This window comes from Mauremys reevesii, linkage group 7 (genome assembly GCF_016161935.1).
Source record: "Mauremys reevesii isolate NIE-2019 linkage group 7, ASM1616193v1, whole genome shotgun sequence".
In the NCBI taxonomy this organism is placed as follows: domain Eukaryota; kingdom Metazoa; phylum Chordata; order Testudines; family Geoemydidae; genus Mauremys; species Mauremys reevesii.
The window spans coordinates 114,659,785-114,677,578 of record NC_052629.1 but is presented as its reverse complement, the minus strand read 5'-3'; the positions used below and the strand labels follow the sequence as shown (position 1 = coordinate 114,677,578).

The window sequence follows — 17,794 nt, the reverse complement described above, 5'->3', positions numbered from 1 at the left end:
AGAAGAGATAACAAATGTCAGTTGGCGTGAATCTGCTGCACTGACAAACTTGGCTAAGCCCGTAAAATGAAAACTACTGCTACAAAACAATCCCGTGTTGGCCTGGTGAGCCGGTGGCTGCACTGCTATCCACGAGACCATGGTTACATCCTTGAGAGGCAGGCCCTTTCGTTCTGGGAGGCTTGTTGTGGAGTGGATGCAATCCATTCCTAAGGAATGCCACAGCAATGTGTTTGGCAGCTTTGAAAGTCTCCATCGATATATATAGGGGAATGCACACCAAGGGGTTTGGATGTCCATCCTCCATGACGTTAATGAGAATTGGGCACCCAATTGCCTATGGCAGCTTTGAAAAATCTCATCCAGCAAGTCAAAGGTGATGCAGTAACTGGCGCTTGGAGAATCAGCTCCCAGAGTTGAAAGGTGTTAGAAGCTGAACTCAGACAGCCTGAGTGTAGGTAGCTCTAGGGTGGACCTGATAAAGAGGTTGAAATAGGAATAATCTCAGAAGCACAAATGTCTTAGTGTGGCAAACCCAGGACAAACGGCTACAAAGGAGGGGGTAGTAATTAATCCCAGGGGGTTAAAAGGCCTCTCCCAATTCACTGAGGAGAGATAACCAGGGGGAAATAAAGTTTAGCTGGAAAAGGAGTGTCCAGGGAACTAATTAGGTTCAGATGTTCGAGACCTTTTTAAACCCTACCCGGCGTGGAGGGGAGGGGTGAGAGTGAGAGAAGCAGGGAAGCTGCCAGTAAGCAAGGTGCAGCAAGGCTTTGAACCCTTCCAGCAAGGAAGGCTGCACTCTGTCCCCAGAAAGGAAGAAAACAAGCACAAGGGACTGCCTGAGGGAAGGAATAGCCAGACCCTGTGCTACCTAGAAGGGTTTGCTTTGCCCAAGCCTGTGTCTCCAGGGCTAAAAAGGACTGAGCCTGCTGAGGAGAAGAAGGTACTTTGCCACACTTAGGGTACGTCCATACTACCTGCCAGATCGGCGGGTAGCAATCGACTTCTCGGAGTTCGATATATCGCGTCTCATCTAGACGCGGTATATCGAACTCCGAACGTGCTCCCGTCGACTCCGGAACTCCACCACCACGAACGGCGGTGGCGGAGTCGACGGGGGAGCCACGGACTTTGATCCCGCGCCGTAAGGATGGGTAAGTAGTTCGAACTACGGTAGTTCGACTTCAGCTACGCTATTCGCGTAGCTGAAGTTGCGTACCTTAGTTCGACACCCCCCCCCCAGTGTAGACCAGGCCTTAGACACATCTTTATATGCTGCGCCTCCACTTTCCCAATGAGACCAAAGTGATGTGAGGTGTCTGAACGCAGGCCAAAAAGGGAAAACATGAACCATAAACCCCACCTTGGGAGAGCCCTCCACTAAAAGAGGAAAAGCCATGCAAGTGGATTTTAAAGAAAGCAAAACATTTAGTTCTTATAAGGTCTTTTTGCCTATTTAGTAGCATACAGTATCAGATTACCAGACAAGAATTGTCTCTATAGTGTACAGCCATAATGCACATTCAGTTATATCTGTGCTAAATGTAGCCTTTATATTGTTCTCAGTACTGCAGAGAATTTGCATAAAATAGAGGAATTTGTCTGAGAGCGTGCCTGCTTACAAACTCCTTTTATTTTCCCAATATTCCATTATTTATTTATTTTAGACAGATTAATGTACCCCCTTATGCAGGCTGGCTTCTTTTATTGCCTGTTATTAAGATGTAACATATCTATGAAAATACTGACAGGCACTGCCCACTTCTGCATTTCCCCAGTTAAAGGCAAATTAAAGTTTAAGTTGAAACTGTAGATCTCCAATATTTCTTAAGGCTAACGTGATATTAGTTTTCAACTTATTTTGTATTCAGAAAGAGCCCAACATTCCAACCACACATCTGACAGAGCAAACTGTCCGAGAATGAAATGTGGGATTTAATTTCGATACCAGCCACATCTGAGAAATTCACACTTCAGAATCACAAGTATCATCCCGTTCCCACAGATAAATCAGAGCTTAGACAGAACCCACGAACAAGGCCCTTAGACTGAGCAGGAATAGGGTTGACTAGCATAACCTTGGTAGGACATAGGTGCAGGGCTTAGAAAATTTGTACCAAAGCCTCCTGTGTTGCACCTGTGTAAATATATAGTAACTACAGTAATTGATTTCAAGGGAATTATGCCAGATTCACACAGCTCTGAACTGGGACAAGTGGTCCATTTAAATATTCTTTTTCAATTAAATCTGAACTGGGAACTTGGAGTTTTTTCCATCCCTAATTTGTGTGTGTCATTTACACAGAGCTACAGCACATTTTATATAATGACAACTTAAATCACATTCCATCAAAAGTCTCAAGCCTAAAAACTACTGAATTAAGACTTTTCAGCAGAGCCCCTTGCTACCGTACTTCATTAAGTTTCTAAAGAAAGGGACACTATTCCGACACCTAACATAGATGCTGTATTTCGATGGCTAATGTTACCGCTGTCCTGCAAGCCATGCAATCTAAACACTTCAAGCACGGCACAGTGATTGTTGGGTCTGTGACTACATGGTTACAATACAGATTTGCTTTCATGCTTATAACACCTGTATATCAAAGCATAGGCATGAGTAGTAGGGCCTAAGAGCTGACGTATTTCTTTGGCAAAGCTGAAATAACTCCAAGAGCCTGTGTTTGTGATGCCAGAGTTGATCTGTTGCTGCTCAGTGGTCTTTGTTTCAGGATCTGTCTTCGAGTCTCTGTTTTGCAGACTGTAATAAAGGCTTGGATTTATCTTTCAGAGCTTTGGCCAACCTCCCCATCACCTTTATAATTATTGATTTATATTACCATAGCCTTTTAGGGAGGCAGCGTGGGCTAATGGATAGAGCATGGACCAGTCAGGGTCTGGACCCCATTGGACTGGGCACTCTATTTTTCAGTGCTTCTTTTGGCTTCAGTATAAAGTTTTGGAATCATTAAATATATTAGAAGGATACAACAGGATGGACAGATTCCCCCTTCCCACCCCCCCAGCTATGCTACATGCTGCCTAAATGAATACAAATTAATGTTTAAACAATATTATTTATAATAGATTGCTCTATTGCTCGTACTCAAATTAACTATGCTCCATTAATGGGGCCTCAAATGATTCATCATCATTTGCACCATCTTGGAATTATTGATATAATGTAGAATTGGTTAGTTTCATTGTAAATGTTTTTTTCCCCCACTTACCAATAAAAAAGCAGAAACACTTTCGCATTCACACTTCATAGTCACACAGTGATATCAACCATTTTACATAAATCATACAAATAATTTTCAACGTTCTTTCATGTAATTCCTAGGGGATAGATTTTTAAACAGTGGTCTACAACATGGAAGGTGTGCAGAAAGCGGCCTGGTTAAAGTCGGGATGGCATTTTGGCTGACTATATGAAATATTTCAAAATAGACTGAGACGTGGCTTTTTTTCAGATATTGTTACATTTCCCATCACTGGCCATTTCTTCTTCTCTGCAATACTTTCCTGAAGACCCCCACCAAGGGCTGTTTTCCCACCTCACATTGCATATCGAAGTGAGTCCTGCTTTGATAAATACATATTAACCTTGCCAGACTCTTAAGCTAAGGTGCAGTTTCACAAATGGAGTTCAGCTTAAACAAAGATTCATCAGAGCCTTTGGGAAACAACAGTGCAAATGCTTTTTTGGATCTCATTTCATCACAAATGTACTTGCCAATTCACAATCCTAGGAACAGAATTCAAAAACTTGCTCAGCCAGGAAAATGGCCTATCCATTGCCTTTTGATTTCCTGTCATGCAAGCTTGTAAAACACGTTGGGATTACTAGCCTTTAGTGCAACATTTGGAACAGCTCTGTACTACATGGGTAGAGGTCATGTAGTCTTATTTAGTTCATAATTGGCTCTTTTAGTAGACTCAGAATATGCTGGATTTAGAAGCAACTGGCAGGACATGAAGGCCATGCGTTCTTCTTAGTAACATTGCCTAGCTGTGCCAAATGCCATTTTAAACATAAGGTTTAAATGGCAGAAAAGCCCAGGTTGGATTTTCCTTTAGTTTGGCTTGAGAAAGAGCAGCTGAATTTTTTGAGCAGTAGCCAGACCAAACAGGTCTTGCTATTTCTGAGATAGGGAGAAGGATCAAAATATGAGCAAATGCAGTTTGGGTAGGGAAGATGAGAAATTAAAGAAGGAAATGGAAAAGAATGAACACAACATTTATGAACTTAGTGGGACAGTAAAGCTACTCACATCCATGTTTACAGGATCAGAGCCTTAAAACTGTGACTTTAGCTTCTGTGTCCCAACCCTACATGCCAAAAGTGCATCCTCTGTTACTAGTGGCACTTAGGGACATAAAAGGGCTGTCACTTCTTTGCATTTCAATGCACATTCCATACCTTTTAATAACAATAATGTATAATATAAAATTCTTCTCTCTTGTATAATACAGCCTATATGGTGATCTCAAAGTGCTTTACAAAGGAGGTATCATTTCAATTTTACAGGTGGGCAAACTGAGGCACAACTAGGTGACGTGACTTGCTCAAGGTCATTCACCAAGCAATAGCAGGGCAGGAAACAAACTCAGGTGTCTTCTAGGCCTCCCTTGAAAATAAAATATCAGGAAGGGAAGCGGAGAGTCATCAAAAACTAACAGATGTTTAAGGACTAAATGTTTAAGGAAATGGGCCCAGGCAGATTTATATTACAGTATAAGAAACATTTGAAAAGAATAAGTCAACCTAGTAAAGTCAATGAGAATCTTTCTGTTGACTTATATAGCCTTTGGATCAGGCCTCAAGAGAGCAGAGATGGGGAAAAAATGGAGAATTGGCAGTTAGCAGGAATGTTGTTAAGAATATAGGCAAGTGTTGTGGCTGGACAGCTCTACAGTGTGCTCTTCTGAGTACAAATAGGTGATTTTGAGAGGGCAACATATTTTGAAATATTCCAATATTCCTCAATGTTATAAATATTTTATTAGAATAATAGAAAAAAATACATACAGATAACCATAGGATACACACACAACTGGAAGTTTAAGGATAAATTTCATACTTTTCAATATGAAACAAGATACTCAGTACATATCTCATGGAGATATATAACAAAGTTAAATAATGCAACAGAATAATCATGAAAATGACACTGCAGAATTTCTTAAGAATAGAAAGATTCACCTTTCATTGCATGAAACTGAACTACATATTTACTAGGAATGTCTGTTTCCCGCCATTTGTGACTGTTTAGAAACGTCAATGGTTAGCCATATTGAAAAAACAACTAGCCATTTATGTTTTTTTTACTATGTATGTACAGTATATACAGATCTTGCTCGGATAGCTAGCAAGATAGTTTGTGTTATATTAATGTGAATTTGATATCTGAATGCATATTAAAACATTACTACAGTGATGTCAGAATTTTACTGATCTTGGTTCACTTGAGGTTGACATTTTTGATTTTTTTTGTGTACTTTGAGATTAAACTGAAAGAACAGAATATCGTTTTTATGTCACATGAACATTTGACACTGTGTAATTTGCTATTCGATTGAAAGCTGTCTGAAAGGATAGACTAAAGTATGATTTGTCTAAGCTTTGCAAATGTAGAAAATCAAATGTACCAGGTTTGGGATCTCTTTTATATATTGCTATGGAACATATAGATTTAGAACAATCTCTGTAATAACAAGGACAAAAAGTCTTTGTTTATATATATATATATATATATATATTTTCTATATATCTAGTAAAAGCTATAGTATATTGCCATAGTCATACCAAGAATTATATGATGTTCATGGGATTTATTACAGAATGCCAGCCCAGCTGAGAGAGGTGGAGCTGCTTAGACACAGAGGTCCCTTTCAGCAACCAAAAGGAGAAATCTGGGTAGCAGCAATGCTAAAAGGGAGCAGAGGAGTAATAGCATATATTGAATCAGGCATAGTTTGCAATGTGACGTGGTAGACAAAGGGCCAATGTAATTTTGGGCTGAATATTCAGAAGAAACACATCACAGAGCAGGGAGGCAACAGTCCCTTTCTATAAGGCCACGGTGCATCTGCACCTAAAATACAATGCTCAGTTCTGGGCACTGCATTTTCCAAAACATCTTGGGATGTGGGAATTCAGAGAAGGGCAACAAAAATGAGCTGGGAGCGGGAACGATCAGGTTATGAAGACAGAATATAGTGCTAAATATGTATGCAATAACCTGGCAAAGAGATGGATGAAGTAGAGGAATGAGAAAAAAATCTGTAATTAATTCAAATACATATAAATGGAGAGAAAGGACTTGTGTTCTCGAAGGGAGGTATAAAAATGTATGCTGGCTATGAGGAAAAAGAGAAAACCTTTGAAGTGTGGAAACGCTGTCTCTTGGACTTTCAAAGGTAAATGGGACAAAACATTGACAGGAGATGGACTAGGTCTTTTCCATCTCTAATACCTATGATTATCTGGTAGATTTAGAGTAGATTATATAAAAGGACAGTATGCAAGCTTATCTGAACATACTTGGTAAACACACGGCTTTTAAAAGATTTCATCGGTCTAAGATTTGTCATTAGATTCCAGTTAAATATGCATCCATTTTCATCTGTTTGTGTGGATTAGAATTATTCTATCACAATGACACGGGACATACTCAAAACAATTTAGTGTCACTGCCAAAAAAAAAATATGGAGTTCATCATAGAGCTAAGGTGTATCTGAGACTCTGTGAATCTCTCAAACTGTAGCATAATACTCTTACTTTCATTTACACCAGATTTGACAAATGTATTATGTAAACTCCTTTGGTTCAAGTATTAAGGCATTTTAGATTCCTTTAAAAGGATTTACTGAATTTTTATATGGTGTTTTTTTTTAATTTAACCTACAATGGAATATGAAGTATTTAAAAACACAGAGTTGAAAAAAAACCCATGCATAACCACTGCATTTTTTTTAAAAAACACTTTTGTAACTGATTTAATGTATCCAATGAATGACAATGTATCACCACAACACTGCATTAAAAGTCAAGAAAGGTACTATCCGTATGAAGCTGGATAAGCTGTAGATGTTCAAGACTGATGCACCAGAACCTCTTGCATCCATACCTGTGACAAATGAAAAATTTGGGATTAAATCAATGCAATATATATGATGACTCAAAACATGTTACCAATAAGGACTCTGGCACAGATCCTCAAGCTATTTAGGCACCCAACTTCAATTAAAAGCAGTGGGAGTTAGGAACCTAGATACCTTTGAGTATCTCGGCCTCTGTTATTTTCCAGATAAGATTTATCACAGTTCTTCATTTCATCTAACCAATGCAAGGTTTACCAAATAATTCTAAATATGTATGAAGAATTGAAATATATTCACATTTCAGGAGGATTCACAGAACTGTCTTCATCTTTAAGGTTATAAATGAAAAAAGAGAGCCATATGAAAAGTCAAAATCTGATTTTTTAAGATACATACATACATACACACACACACACACACACACACACACACACTTATGTATATATGTAAAATCTCTCTCTCTCACTCACACACAGACTAATTTACATGGTAATTTACCAAGCCAAAAGAAGGAAGTTTATCATGAGTAAGGACATGTGAATGTTAATTGGTTTCCTTTTTATTAACTTATTACCATACAGTGTACAAGCATGGGTTTTTTCCTTTTAATCAATAAAGAATCCATTCATACAAAGACTGGCTCCCACAACTGCTGGCTGTGGATGTCAGGTGCAATGTCTAGTCATGACTCAGTCAACTAAAACAAAATAGGTGGTGTTACAAAATACTGGGAACATATATATAATTAGTGGTGCCATTTAATGCCTATTGCTGAAGCACTTTAATCCCAGATGTATAAATGATTAACAATTTCTCTGTTAATTTCAGATGCTAGTTAGCATTACTTTGCATTATGAAACTCAATTAAACTAAGCTCAAGTCAAGTTCATGATCCTTATGCTATTATGTCTGTCTTGTATCCTGTCATTGAGGTATAGAACTTTTATAAAACATTAGCAGAGCAAAACCTTTCATAGATTTTTTTTCAGGAGGCATATACTTGGCCAAATCCTCAGCTGGGGTAAATCAGTGAAGCCTCATTAACTTCATGTTGAGAAACTCTAAAGCCTGAGCATTTCCAGAGTACTATATTAGCATTACGTAAGGGACTTCCTTTTCTGAACATTGTCACTACCTGCCTTCTTTCTAGATGGCCTGGGAATTCAAGTTAAGGTTATCTAGCCAGGAATACAAGTGAGTTGCTCTCTTCAGTCCTTTGATCAACCTACAGTAGGTACTTATGTAACAAGATGACATCACCCTGAGTAGAGCATCAGCACATTACTTACTTGGACTCTCACAACCTGGAGCAACAAATCAGAATTTATGCTCCTTGTGCATCTGCTTTTCCACTAAGTTTTGGAATGAAATGTCAGACAATATGTCAACAGAAGAACCACCACAGTGTTGACAGGGCACTGATCTAGGAGTCCAATGACTTGGGTTCTCTTCCCAGTTCTGCCACTGACAAGCTGTGTGGTCTTGTGCAAATCACTCTACCTCTCTGTACTTCTGTTTCCCCCTCACACTTTGCCTGTTTAGAATGTAAGCTCTTCGTGGCATGCATCATCTCTTACTAAGCTGCATGTATGGTGCTTTGTACTGTGGGGTTCTGATATTAGTAGACTTGTAGGCATTACTGTACGACAAAATAATGACACCTCATATCAGTGACTACATACTAGTCAGTTTGGGAATCCTGATCTCATCACTGCTAGTGCCATCTCCACCATCAGTTGTTGCTTTTACTTCTATGATGTAATCCTCATTGAATGGGAGTAAAAGTTCTGCTGATGTCATATTTGTGGTCAGTTCATTCACACGGTTTTGATTGCTAGTCCTGTACAAAACCTGCAAAAACAACAACAACAAAACCCAGAATTTTTGGCGATGCTGCATGCAGTCTTTCTTCCACCATGTACTGCTCCAAATTTTGTTTTTTGAAAAAGGGTTAAATTCTAAAAAAATACAGGGGGAGGGGGGGAAATTCTCAGTTTTGGGCTGACTTCATGTAGCAGAATTATAATTAATATCTAGAAAGGCAATAAAAGCAGATAACATTAATCAAGCTCTTTTATCCCAGCTTTAATCTAAAATGGCACAATATATAATGATAACAAATGAATAATATATTCTCTTGAGTTTCTTAGTAATGTATTGTTCTATAAATTATCCCTCCGCTTGGAACCTGTCATTATCTAAATCAAACACTTCAAGCAATAAATAGTAAGGGGACACAGAGAAGGGAATTAATAAAAATGTGGAAATTATGGGCTATACTGGAAGAAGTTCTGCAAGTGTTGAATGATTATTCTGTCATGGAAATTTACTGCATGTGTCCTGCTGCATTTTAAACACTAGGAGCTATATCCAGCCGTGGGTTATGTCAGCTTCCATTGAGTAACCCAGGGTTGCAGCCCCCAGTGTTAAAAAAATTGTCCTTGGAGGAGAAAGAGTATTGGTGGTGGTGTCACAGTAGGCCAATGTGCCCACATCCCCAGCTTCCAGAGTGGGTGGCCTAACTGAGAAAATAGCAGAATAGCATCCATCAGAGCAATTCTTGCACTCCGAGTCGTCCTTGGATGCCAGGGGTAATGGCACAAGAATAACACAACTTCCCAATGGTATCGGTAGGAATGGAGTGAAAAAATTGCAGAAGTCCACTGGAAAGGTAGGCATGACATCCCACCATAAGTTGTCAATGCCTATCTAAATTACAGGGACAAGTTTATTGGGCCAAATTGTATTTAGTTGGTGAAAGAGAAAAGCTTCTGAGCTACAGAGAACTCTACTTCAGGTCTGGGAAGGAGAGCTCGATGTAGCTTGAATACTTGCCACCAAAAGAAGTCGGTCCAATAAAAGATATTACCTCATTCGCCTTGTGTCTCTGATTTTCCTGGGAGCAACATAGCTACAACAACGCTATCTACATTATGACAGCCTCCTGCATTGCCCTATAGGTTGCAGTGCTGCTCAGAATTGTTATAGCATTGCACGCTCCAGCAACACCCTTGACACACCCCTCCCACTCTCAGCCCTACCTTTGAGCCAACACATGCCCCTGAAACCATGACTCATATGAGGTGGACCTCAGGGAACAATTTTATGGCTTTCTTCCTTTATAATGGCTGTGCTGGGAGAATCCTCTCCTGGCAAATGTGGGCTTTCAGGGCCCTTGATGCTGCTCCGGGGCCCTTTCATTGGCGTAAATGGTCTGAAGTAGGGGTAATGATCTCTCCTCTAAGTGCCTAAGTCACTTCTGAAAATGGATTTTAGGTGCTTTTGAAATCTTTACCCAGTGTAACAAGACTTCAGTAGTAGGCATTTGTATTGTATTTCTTGAAGCTACAGCCAAAGCAACCTAATGCTGTGCCAAATACTGCAGAAGAGATAGTGCTGAATCTGTGACTAGGTGTATTTGCATTCCAACTATGCCCTGCAAGCCCAATGATCTAATTTTCCAGGTGTCTTACATAGGCTGTAACCAACCATCAGTCTCTTGTTAACACAACCCAGAATGGCTCAAAAATGTTGCCAGTATTCAGATTTGTGATGTAAATACTGTTTACAGCAGTGGTCCCCAACACGGTGCCTGCAGGCGCCATGGCACCCGCCGGGGCATTTATGTGCGCCCGGCTACTGTCAAAGGAGTGCTTCCGCCGGACAACCCGGCGCCGAGGAGTGAGGCCACTGGGCAACCAGCCGCTGAAATGCCGCCGAGAAGCGGCAACGCCAAGAAGCGTTGCCGCTGAAATGCCGCTGCTTCTCGGCGGCATTTTGCTGGCGACGCTTCTCGATGACGCTGCTTCTCGGCAGCATTTCGGTGGCTGGTCTAACGGCGCCCGTGACACTCTTCTGGGAACATGAATATGCTATTGCAACAGAAAGGTTGGGGACCACTGGTTTACAGTAATAACATCAAGGGGTGAAAATCAATGTAGTTCTGTAGAAGCACCCTCTGTAATTAACTAAGATATAGCAATTGTATAGGGCCCATATAGATTTATAGAACTCTCTGAACATCTGTTTGCTGCTAGAATACTAATAACAATGGAAGTTTTATCAAGGCAGTGGAAGTTTTCCCACAGTAGTTAAAAAGGCATGAAATTATCAATTTGACACATGGCCATCAGTTTGATAAATTGGGCCAACATTGTAATTGTGCAGATTTCCACCAGCCAAGGATCTGGCTCACTTTGTTTTGTTTCAAATGAAATAATTTAAACAATGGCTATAAAAAGGAGGTCCAGTAAAGATGTTTTGGGAGTGGTATCATGCACCCCGCATTCAGGAGTTCTTCAAAATGGCTACATCTGCAAGCATTTTAAACTCTAAATTTGTTGCCTTGGAAATAAACATGAAAAAAGCTTAAAATGAAAGCGTTTGTTGCCATAAAGTACTCTAACTGTACTGTTTTACCTACCTTATATCCAGTTACTTCGGATTCATTCTCCATTGCTTTCACTTGCTCCCAGTTCAGTACTACCCTGGAGTCTGTAACATTCCATATAATGTTTCCTGGAGGCTGACTGGGTGCTTGAAATACATAATGAAAGCATGATTTTAATTTACTTGGCTTTAGTGATTTATTATACAACAGCAAATAATAGTTCAGGTAATTGACTGTCATTACATGTTAGATGTAAAAGCAACTCAAATAGAGTATCATCACTTGTAGACTGTATGGTTCAGAGACTAAATTGGAAAAACAGAAGAGGAGATAAATAGAGATGCACAAAAATGTTATTTCTGACTTATCAGTCTATGGTCCTTCATTGAACATGGCCAGATAAAAGCTTTTGTATCAAGATATAAAAATGATGAATTAGAACAAATTATAATAAGAGGAATGATGATACAGACCTTTTATATCTTTAACATTCTGTTAAGACTGAAAATATTTTGCAATGAGTAACTTCTTTGACAAATTTAGTCTTTCTTCATTTGAATTTATTGGTTACGGCAAAAGTATTTGACATTTCTTTTGTTACTTTTTTTTCCTAAACTTTGGTATGATTATGAAGAGTTATCTGTAAGTTTTCAGTAATTCCTATTAGAGCTGCAGTCAGACTGGTCATTGGTCAGATAAACCACGTAGTATTCTTTCTGTTCCCTGACAGGATAAGGCCCAGATTTTAAAAAAGGACTAGTAAATGTTGGGTGCCCAAATTTTTGATACAACTTGAAGGGGCCAGATATTCAAAAACAAGCTCCCAACCTCTGAAAATCAGGATCCCTTAAAGTGTCTCACGTTGTATATTTAGAGAATGAGGCATCTAGAGTCGCCAGTCATTTCTGAAAATCTTGTCCTGAGCAAATAAACACACTTGAAAAGTATAACAGCCTACTAATGCTGTTAACTAATAGAGTTAGCTATTGCTCAAAGAGCATAAGTCTAAGCTTTGGCGCAGAACAGTCAATATCAAACTATGGTAATGACCTCTGGTGGAATTTGTAGTATGAGCATTTTGAGTGCAAGTACTCACTGGAACAAAACTAAAATTGTTTTACATATGAAACTTCATAATTTTTCTATGAACATGCATGTCAGTAAATCTGGATTCACATATGTTCATACAAAGCAGACACAAAAGCAAATATTATCTTTTTTCAGTATTTTCCTTGCTCTTATTTCTAAGAATTTACCTTGATGAACTAATATCCAATTTCTATATATATAAAAGGCGTTTGTCAAAAAAGGTTTTTTATACTCGCGAGCTGAGTGTTAGAGCGTATTTTAGTAGTTCTCACACACTGATATTAAGATTGGGTTTGAGAATTAATTAATCATTCCTTTAAACCCATAGCAAAAAAGTAATATGACATCTGCAAACAAGTGGAAAAATGCACAATAATTATGCATAAATCATAGGCCTCTACCACTTGACTTACAGAAGTAACTCACAAGTATAGATGTGCAAATAATCAATTTTTTGGTTCAGTGGATAAACCAAAAAAAAAAAATTGGCTATATTGGATCAACAGAAACAATTAAACCAAATCCACTGACATTTGAAAAGTAAAACAAAATTATCATTTCAGATCAAATGATTTTTTTTTTTACTCAAAACAGAACATACCATTTCATTTTTCAGGTTTTTAACCTTTTAAATGTTTTAATAAAAAAACTGAGTGAACTTCCAAAACAAAACATCTTTCCAAAACAAAAATCAAAATATTGTGTTTCAGAAACGCCAATATGTAGTGTTTTGATATTTCTCATTTTTTTTCTATTTGACCAAAACAATTTGCCAAAATTGACCCAAATTGATAAATTCTTTCATAACCTGAAAGAACTGGAACCTGCATTTTGTGCGCACACACAAAAAAACTGCATGACAAATTTTGCCCAACTCTAAGCATGTGAATAGTTTCACTGAGTTCACTGAGACCACTGATATACTTAAAGCTAGTTACATGCTTAAGTGCAGAACATATGTTCTAATGATTTTTATATATATTGCAAGTACTCATAAATGTTAAATTGTTTTATCATATGGTTCTATGAGTGAAGACTTGCACAGTTGTTTATCTGAACTTTTCCATAATTCAAGGTTTTTCAGGAAGAACAGTAATTCTTGATTTTTGGTTTAAAAATATTAATTCACATAAAGATAAAGGCACAATGTAATGTTTAAACCTAAAATATGCTGCAAAAATATTCTGTCAAATATTTGGGATAAACTTATTGAAAAAATTCAAAGCCCTTTTTTCTGAAGAAAAATTAATTCTTCCCAAAACAGTTAACATACCACAGCCAATGTTTGGAAAGCGATACCTTTAGTCCACCATTCCACTGATTTCTCTCCTATGCAATTAACTAAAAAGTTCTCTTGCACAATGGCCTTGACTTAACCCAACCTCTAGAAGCTGAATTCACAGTTTACTGGCTTTATATTAAGTTTATAATTAATAGAACTATGGTCATTTGAAAATGATCTTTGCCTCTCCAATGACTATGACAGTAACATGATAACCAAAATGGGAGTATTCTGCTGCAGGAGATATTACAATAACTGGCTCCTTCTTGCTTCATTTCAGGACCTTCTTTACCAGTTGCCAAGTCTATACAGAAACTTATATTTGCATCTCTCTATGCCACATCAAGAAGTTTCAATTAAGAGAGAGCATCTAATCATTATAGACCAACTGTGAGATAATTGACCATGATGGGAATTATGAGTCCCATGCTGAACTGAAGCCTATTAAAAATGAAATGTGACTGGTTGACTTTCCCTCAGAGAGTTCTAATTAGGTTTATTCCTGTCATGGTGACACAAAATGAATTTTACCATTAGATTTATGGGAATATAAATAGGGGAGTTGCTCTGATGGATCAATATATTGCACCTCTGCTTTTAGTTCTGCCTGATGGGACTGAAAACAATGAAGCTATTAGGGCAAGTTTTAACAGCCTTTGCTAGGAGGTCACCTTCAGTGATACTCTTACAAGGTTAAAAAAATGTGATGAGACTCTCTTAGAAATATGAAAATGTGCATAATATTTAACAGGGGGGAAACACTGTTTCCAAAGTGGTTGATACAGAACCTGCAGTGGAAACAATTTAGTATGGCTTACAGCAGTGTTTTTCAACTGGTGCTTTCAGACCCCCCCAGCCTCATGGTGAGTGTAATGAGAAGCAATCACTGGGGCTGTGAGGCAAATTTTATAACAATCTAATGCAAAGAAAATCTTGCTTTCCCCCCTCTTTTTGAACACCCTTACCCATGCAAGTCAACCCCCCCATACATTTATATCGGCTTAGCACTGAAACACTATTTTTTTACTCTTACTTTTATAAGATATGAAAGACGGGGGGGCACAATTTGTTTTTCATTGAATAAGGACTTGCCAGCCTGAAAAGGTTGAGAAACATTGGCTTTAGGCATCATGCATTGATTATGAAGAGAACATTGACCATTATATATATAGACTGTGAAATTGAACGCTCATGATCCATGACTATGGTATGTGACTTATATGTTTCATGTTAGAGGTTAATATTAACAAATATCTTATGGGTTGCATGCAAAAGTGTGGAAAGTGCAAATGTAACATATATAATCATATGCACAATAAGAAGGGCATTATTCAAAAAAGATCTCAGGGGGTTTTGGTGGGAATTAAAAAAGCTTAAAATGTGAGCTTATGGAAGAAAGGGACACTTATTTTCAACAACTTTTAATGAAAAATGTGTCCACATTTCACTGAAATTTTTGAATTTTCAAATTCTTCAAACAGTTCTACTCAAAAGAAAGTAGAGAATGAAAAGAAAGGGATGAGATGGTGAGGAATGTTTCGTGAGTGGAAAGTTTGGAGCAATTTTTTAATTCAAAAAGCAGTGTTTGAATTAAAGTTTTCCTTAGAGAAGATGAGAAGACTTGAAACATTAAAGTTCTTTGCATGAGTACTAAAGTTGTGCAGAAAGCTGTTTAGTTGCACTTAATCTGAGGGATACAAAAAATTTTCAAATTTCCACATTCTTCTGTTGAACCATAATCTAATTACTTTCATTAGTCACTACCAAAATATTGGCGTGTAGCTAGAAACTTTTTAAAATCATTTAAAATGTATTCCAGATTTATTCATTCAGGGCCAAATCCGAAGCCCACTGAAGTCAATGGCATGAGGCCTTAATTCAATAACTACCACAGTCAAGTGGTTTTGTCTCACGTATATTCTTCCAAGACACCACAATGTCACAAAATTAGGATTGCAGCATCAGTGAATGGGTCAGGCAGTAATCAGTGGACTTAGGGAAGAAAACTTGCATTTATACAAAAATATGAGCAAGAAGGCTCAGTAAAATGATTGTTAAACTGGCAGTGGTGTTTTTACTTAACACTTTTTGTTCTGGGATATAGTAAAATTGACAATACTATAATGCAACCATTCTAACAAAACAATATTTTGTATTTCTATGGAACACTTTTAAAATTCAAATGGGCAAAATCCTGCCTGTCTTATTCATGTGAGTATCCATAATGACGTTAACTTTATTGGGGCTATTCTTCAACGGCCAGAGGCTGACAAACTGGATCACATAATGGGATTGGCCATGGGACTACTCAAGATGGAATTGCATTATTAAATATATCAGAGTCTCTGAGTATATATTTGGCCCTTTATTCAGATTTACTTGTGGATTTATGTTAATTAAAAAGCAAAGCTTCAAAATTTATGGCATTGATTCTGAACTGTGTTTAAACATCAGAACACACGCAAAACATTTCCTGTTCTGTGGAAATTATCACAGCCTTTCTAAGTATTTGTGTGTTCTCCGGAGTTAAATCTTGTTTTGGTAGTAAAGTGGTATCTTGTGAGCAATTTGGGCAAGAGAACACAAGAGTCAACATGAGTGATTGTTTTGCATGAACTGCAGTCCACCTCCAAAGTCAGACTCTAGAGAACTTATATTATAAAGCCATGAAATATTCAGTGAGTCACTTTGTTCCATATAGCAGAAGATTGTTTTTCAACATCATAAAATCAAACCTGACTTCTGAAAATTCTCTGTCAGTAAGAGGAATTTAGCAGTCCAGATTCACAAACGTTTAGAAATCAGTGGTGGTGACTTTCAGTCAGTCAGGTCCATAAGCATGTCTGATTTTTGCATAACCATGATCATGAATAACATCCACAGAAGTGGGTGTTGGCTCTGGGCTTGAATTTGAAAAAGTATGAGGGTTCTATTTTATATGAAAGTCTGGTTCATTTGTTCCTCTCATCATTCCCAATAATGCACACGTTTTCCTTTTTGCCTGCACGTGATGAAAACCCATGATGGCCCTCCCCTCATTTATTTAGACTGATGATACCCACGTGTCTTTTTTGTGGTGGCATTGACTGTGGCGCTAAAAGGTCCTGACCCAGCACTGTTGTATGCCCGGACAGCTGTGTAATATGCTAAGTTGCTCTTCAAGCCTGTTATTCTTACTGATGTCTCATTCCCTGTAGCTTTTACACTATTTGAAGATTCTTCTTTTCCACCATTATTCCAGTACCTGACCTATGATACAAAACATAAAGCATTTTTGTGACAAAATGTTCATACGCAGTATTATGTCTGATTCCTGTAAATGCTTTTTTCTCTCTTGAAAATGGTGGAATTACCTTAAAGTTTCAGAAATAATACATATCCTATGAAAACAGCATCCCTATTGCCTATCTGGCTGTACCTTTCATACTAATATTTCTTTCCTAGGGTGGTTATAGGAAAGAGGAAACTAAAATGTTAGAGACTATTTGAATGAAAATGATGACAGAGGAAAATCATTAGTTCATCATTACATTCTCTGCCCTGCGCCGAATGGCTGTTTGTTTCAACCCTCTCCCTCCCTTACAGCCTCTTCACTACAACTTCCCTGCATACATGACCCTCTTATCCTCGTCTCCCTGCCCTGTCTCCCTAACCTTCCTTTCTCTTCAATGTCACCTCTCCCCTCACTTTTCTTTCCATGTAGCTGATACCCTCTTAACTAGGCCCTCCACACCCCAAAATCATAGAACTAACATGATGTTTGCTGTCAAGATATTGTTCACACTGTTTGTGTGTTCTACCCCTTCTCCCACCCCATGTCTGCCTCATCTATTTAGACTGTAACCATTTCCAGGCAGGGGCTGTCTACTATTTGGTGTTTGTACAACACTTATCACATTCTTGGTCCTTAGGCAGTATCGTA

The 17,794-nt window shown here is 38.2% G+C and overlaps 1 protein-coding gene across 1 annotated transcript in view; it reads right to left on the bottom strand.

The window, feature by feature from the left end:
- Window positions 1-5,839: 5,839 nt before the first annotated feature.
- The window catches only part of CNTN3 (contactin 3), a 225,926-nt gene continuing 213,971 nt past the window's right edge, over window positions 5,840-17,794 (bottom strand). Inside the window, exons 18-21 of the mRNA XM_039482772.1 lie at window positions 16,935-17,121; window positions 11,535-11,647; window positions 8,794-8,962; window positions 5,840-7,137 (exon numbers count right to left, since the gene is read on the bottom strand). Of these exons, the coding sequence (XP_039338706.1) occupies window positions 7,034-7,137; window positions 8,794-8,962; window positions 11,535-11,647; window positions 16,935-17,121 (573 nt within the window). The 3' untranslated portion in view covers window positions 5,840-7,033. The remainder of the gene's footprint in view (window positions 7,138-8,793; window positions 8,963-11,534; window positions 11,648-16,934; window positions 17,122-17,794) is intronic.